This window comes from Cyprinodon variegatus, unplaced genomic scaffold (genome assembly GCF_000732505.1).
Source record: "Cyprinodon variegatus isolate N-32 unplaced genomic scaffold, C_variegatus-1.0 Scaffold84, whole genome shotgun sequence".
NCBI classification, from domain to species: domain Eukaryota; kingdom Metazoa; phylum Chordata; class Actinopteri; order Cyprinodontiformes; family Cyprinodontidae; genus Cyprinodon; species Cyprinodon variegatus.
Genome location: NW_015150537.1, coordinates 1,362,910 through 1,368,422, shown reverse-complemented (window position 1 = coordinate 1,368,422; position 5,513 = coordinate 1,362,910). Strand labels below are relative to the sequence as shown.

The following is a 5,513-nucleotide window of genomic DNA, read 5'->3' as shown; positions in this document are numbered from 1 at the left end:
GGTCCCTGCGCCTTCCGATGACGTCACCGAATTCGCCATGGGCCTTGCGCTTCCCGATGATGTCACATTATGGCAACGCCACTCAAACAAACTACATTGAGCCCGCGGTCTGAATTTGTAACGAGAATAAATTCAGGAGAATGAAGCTAAAGGGATACAAAAAATAAACTTGTAATATTACAAAAACAAAAATACTATGAATACAAAGTATATTCAGAGATTAAAGTCCCTCTGATACTGTTTAACTGACTGAGAAACTGCAGATTTGCCACATTTAAGATGGCGGACGCTCTGACGCATCTCAGCATCTGGCAGCCCGAGTCAATCTGGTACCTACACCTGCAGGACAGCGGCCATCGAGGACTGACTCTGGACATGCCTGATGTACACGGACCAGATTTGAGAAGCTGGATTTTTCTGAGTTCCTTCATTGTTTGCATAGATGGAGAAAAATTATCTGTCTGACCCTCTAGTAAAGATTTATCAGAGACTGTAAGATAAATTCTTCTTTCAGTACAGCAGAATAATCTCATAATCACTAAGAAGCATTCATTTGAAAATGTTAATTCAGTGAAGGATGAATCCCATAATAATAATTTGTCACATTAAAAATGATGTGTGAAACAATTAGTGGAAATCCATTTAAAATAAATCTGACTGAAGCTAGTTTTACTATATATTTTACTGCCCTAAGTTAATGGGAAGGTTCTAATAGGTATCCATATACTTTCCATGGGGAAGAAATATGATGTGACACAAACATCCATTTCTTTTAAGGCAGAGGCAACATGGCTTGATGAATCCAAGCTTATCTCCCACCAGGAGAATGGAGAGGAGGTCAACAGCCTCCATAGCAACCATCAGTTGCTATCTTCCTATGAAATAAAAGCTTGTCCTGTCCTACCAACACAAACAGCAAAATGCTGGGACGTAAGAGCTCTTCAACAACAAATGCTCTGGGTGGTTCTCACTGGAACTAAGGATCTAGATGTTGAGCAGAATCTGCTGGTGAAGGTTCTCAGTCATCCAGGTCATAGTCATTCCAAAAAAATTAAAACAATCCACTGGACTTGGTTTCCAAGTTTGAAGACATTTTGCTTCCCATCCAGGACGCTTTTTCAATTCAAAATGTCAGGAATAGTGTTGAGTTCGAGGTTTCATGCAGTAGACCAACAAAGACTTGTTTTTGTTTTGAAAACATGCAAATTGGAACAGACGAAGGGGTCAACCTATTTGGAATGGGGGTCGTTTGGCTTCTTTTGTTAGACTGCAATACCCCATACCCATGTAAGTGTCTGAAAGGTCGGTGGTCATTAAAGGAGATTATCGGACTGGATGAATAGACAAGGTCCTCCACCAGCAGAATCACACCAACTTTTGGGTACAGGGGAGAGGGTGTGATGCTGTGGGTCTGTTTTTTCCCCCTAAAGATCCTGTCAGAGTGTTCATCAAGCACTATGTTTGAAATTAACATATGAGAGGGACCATGACTCTCTACCGTCAGGAAATACTACAAAGATATAACTGTGATAACTGCAGTTTTTATTGTTGTTTTTTTCCCCATAAAATTTTAGTGAAAATAAAACAAACTGTTGCTTTTTTTCAACTTTTATCAGTCTTATGTGATGCTGCTGTAATAAAATATAAATTTATCTAAAGTTTTTCCACTTTTCCAGTGAAAGAAATATGTCTGCATTTGAACAAAGTCGGCAAAAGTAGTTCAAGTAGTTCAGGCTGCTGAATGAAGTGCTTTCAGCAGGAGTGCAATGATAAATAGTTTCCAGTAATACATTTAATTGTGTATTTTTATTTCTATAAACCCTTGAATGTCATCTGACTCCCTCATGTGTCAAATCAGCTTCACTGTGATTAGGAAACTTTCCTGGGCTCTAAACCTCAGCAATTAAAGGAATTTACTGCATCTCTCCTGCTCTGTAAGAGTAGTTTTACTCCAGTATCCAGTGAGAAACCATAAGAGGATGCTAGTTTGGTAAAAACAGAAATCCATAAAACGTCTATGTCTCCTTTCCCCTCCACAAATAGACTGGAAGGTCGGCAGGAGATGGATTTAAAGAATGCAAAGGAGCTGGTAATGAAATATTTGAAGGGTAAGAAGTTAACTGAAGGGAGAATGAGAGGAAGGAGGGAGAGATTGGCATCGTAAAACCAGTTTGTGCAAAGAGGACAACAAAGGAGAAATTAGAGGAGTGTGAACAACAGGAGCGAGGAGGGGAAAAAATTAGAGAAGAGGAGGATGTGGTGGGGTCCCAAGGCCAGCCACAGGGTCAGCTGTCAGGATGATAAATGCAATCTAATCCAGCCCTCTTCTTTTCCTCATCCTTCCCTTCTTACTTCACCATATCCATTTTTTCTTACCTATGTTTCCATCCCTTCTCCTTCATCGTTCCTGCCTTTATAAGACAAAAGTTTACCCACTCTCAGTATTTCATGATATTAAACAGTACTTGTTTGCAAATATAATCTAATAAAAGTACAAAGTGAAACATCGTCTTGGTTTGATGGGAGCAAAACCTTTTTGACCACTGCTGCTATGCTCCTGCACCTTATTCACCTGCAGCCAGAGGCTCAGAGTAAACAAAGCAGGCACTGATTCTGAAAAAGACAATCTGCACATATAACACCTTCCAATTATGCAGACGACCAGTTAAACAAGGTCAGAACAAAGGATCGATATCTAAATATGCACGAAGGGAAAGTATTTGGGTGTTAAGTGTAAAAAAACGTCTCCTAGGTGGCCAGTATAATTAGAGCAAAGGTGAAACAGGATGTGTGTCTGGGACACAGAAGCAGCTCCTCCATATGCCAGGAGATGGGAAAACTTTAAAAATAATGAAACAAACATCACCAACAGGGATCAAGAGTTAAAGAGTTGAAATAATAAAAATATATGCAGGACTCACAGAGGTGTAGCACGCACACATGCATATCCACATTTGGCAGTGATCCCTGCCTCTGACATCCAGAAAGATGACTTTGTCTCCATTAAAGGACTGACAATACATCATCCTATTAAACTCTATTGTTTCTGGCTGCAGCAACAACATTCATCACCACTGCTCCAATGTTAATTCTGAGGGTGTGTCCCTGCAAAATGCTGCTTTCATAGTCTCTTGTTTCATCCCCGATGTGGGCATCTTTATACATGTAGTGCAGTAAAGACCCGATTTACTTAAGCAGGAGACTCTTTGTGGGCCAGAAATGTTCTGGCCAACAGCTCCTCTGGTCTCAGAGCAATCAGGCAGCTGTCCTCTGCACAAACAGGCAGGGGACAGCGATCAATACGGATATCAAACATGTCCCTTAGTGACACGTACGTTTCAGTGTGTGTGGCAACACAAAGTGGAAAAGTCTCAATAACAAGCAGCTATAAGCAGGTTACTGACGTGTAACTGGGAATGAAGGGGGCAGTCCTGGCTTAACATTTAGTCATATCTAATCATAAGAAATAAAGCAATCTGATGCTTTTATTGATGCATTTCAACCAATATTTATACAGGGGCCAAAATGATTCCAGACATGTTAAAAAATATTTTGAGTAACTGGTGCTGAAGCCGCTTCACTTTCTGCATAACTTTCTTAGACGTTTTCCTGCAAATTAGTGGTTTCTCTCCAGGTACTCCGGCTTCTTCCCATGGTCCAGAGTCTCCCCCACTTATTTACCCAATAAGTTTCAACTCTTTAAAAAAAAAAAAAGATCTCTAACTGAAAAGCCATTTTTCTGATGCCTCTAATGATCTCTCAATGAAACTGACATTCATGATGATGGTGATTTCTGTGTGGCCCTTTCAGCAACCCTGTATCACTCTACAGCTGTAGTTACAAGAAGGAACGCTCCATTAACATGGAGTTTCAGGTTTTTTTCTGCATATGTTAACTGTCTGTGGTTAGCAAACCTCAGCTTTGTGTTAGTTTTATTAATAAAGTCCTGCTGGAACAACCAGTGAGGGTTTTTAGGCTAAAGGTTAAATCTGAATCCCTCGAGGAGTGGGTGAACGTTAATTCATAAACCCAAATTGCAAAAATAACAGAGGCTGTCTTTTCTACTGTGATCGAACATTAAATTTTCCTTTTTTTGCATCTTACTCTAGAGGTAATGACAAGTTGGTGTTGGAACCCTTGTTTCTATAAAGCCTGAATTAAGACTGAACATAAAGAAGATCTGGAGGAATAATACAGTAAAGGGAAACACATGATTTAAACCAATGAAGAAGAAACTCTGTGAGCTGCATGAATAAAATAAAGAGGAGGAAACCTCAGCCTGGATTCACAGCTGAAGATGAAAGTTGTAGCAATCATAATTATCTACAAATGAGTTTGATTTAATGATAAAAACTAATAAGTTAAAAACAGTTTGGTCCTCAGTGATGGATGATGTTAGATAACATGGCTCTGGGTTAAAACGTTGTTGCTCAGGTTTTTATTATCCATCATAATAGATTAAAGCCTGAAGTTAGCTTTATATGAAACCTGTGATTTATGCAGTGAGGGTTAAGGTGAAGCTTCCTTACATCTCTACGATGCCTTCTGGTAGGTTGCCTGGGATTTCCGTCAGCCCTTTGCGGCGACAGTCCACAATGTTGTTGTTGCAGGTGCAGCTGGGAGGACACACGGCTACCTGAGGGGTGCACGCCCTCGACTCCGTCTGAACAGGACCTACAGTCGGTAGCAAATACACAAAATGATCAATTCAAGCTTAAATTTATTCAGTGTTTAAAGCCACAAAGATGAGAAGAAAGCCTGGGGCTGCATTTATATTTCCTGCTGTCGTTTTATTTCCAAAAATTCTTTATATTTCAGGATATTTCAGTTTTTCCTGATGTTGTTGATCTCCCCTCAAAACAAACTTTAATCTCTTGTGATGGTAGCTTTGTTGTTTTTGAGGTTTGAAAAATCTTTTGGGAAAACATGCAATCTCTTTGATATGAAAAAGGAAGGAACTGAATCCAAACGCTACTTATTATTCGGCCAAATATGCACATAAAATAAGTTAAGATATGAGCATGAAGGAAGCAGAGACACGAAAAGAAACAGAGGTATCGAGAAGCTGGGAGGAAAACATTAACAATACGAAGAGGTGAACATTTTGAAGGAGCTAAGAAGAAAAAGATTTGTGAGAGAAGAAGAAGAACATCTGAATCAGAGGCCATTACCTTCTGATAGTAATGGACAAACTGTATATAGATTTTTAAAATCTAAATATCCTTAATGATAAATGTTTATTACTGTGATGTGTTATCTTCAGTGTAGAAGCAACAGGTTTTATATTTGCTTCAGCTTTTCCACTTAAGAGGAGCAGCTGTGGTCTGCTGCATCACTTCCTATGAGGATCAGACAGGAGGACGGACTACCTGGACAGGCAGCTACCTGGTCAAAAACCACCAAAGGGAGACGTCCTGCAGCTGTATGCAGCAGCTGTTTGAGTCCTGCTATCTTTGCTGTATTCTTGCTCTAAATGCTTTTTGCTCATTGAATCTAACCTTTTTTTTGTTTTT

At 39.7% G+C, this 5,513-nt stretch overlaps 1 protein-coding gene across 1 annotated transcript in view; it reads right to left on the bottom strand.

The window, feature by feature from the left end:
• Positions 1-5,513, bottom strand: part of LOC107083797 (slit homolog 3 protein-like) — a 256,322-nt gene that overhangs the window by 61,753 nt on the left and 189,056 nt on the right. The window contains exon 9 of the mRNA XM_015373268.1: positions 4,530-4,674. Within this exon, the coding sequence (XP_015228754.1) occupies positions 4,530-4,674 (145 nt within the window). The remainder of the gene's footprint in view (positions 1-4,529; positions 4,675-5,513) is intronic.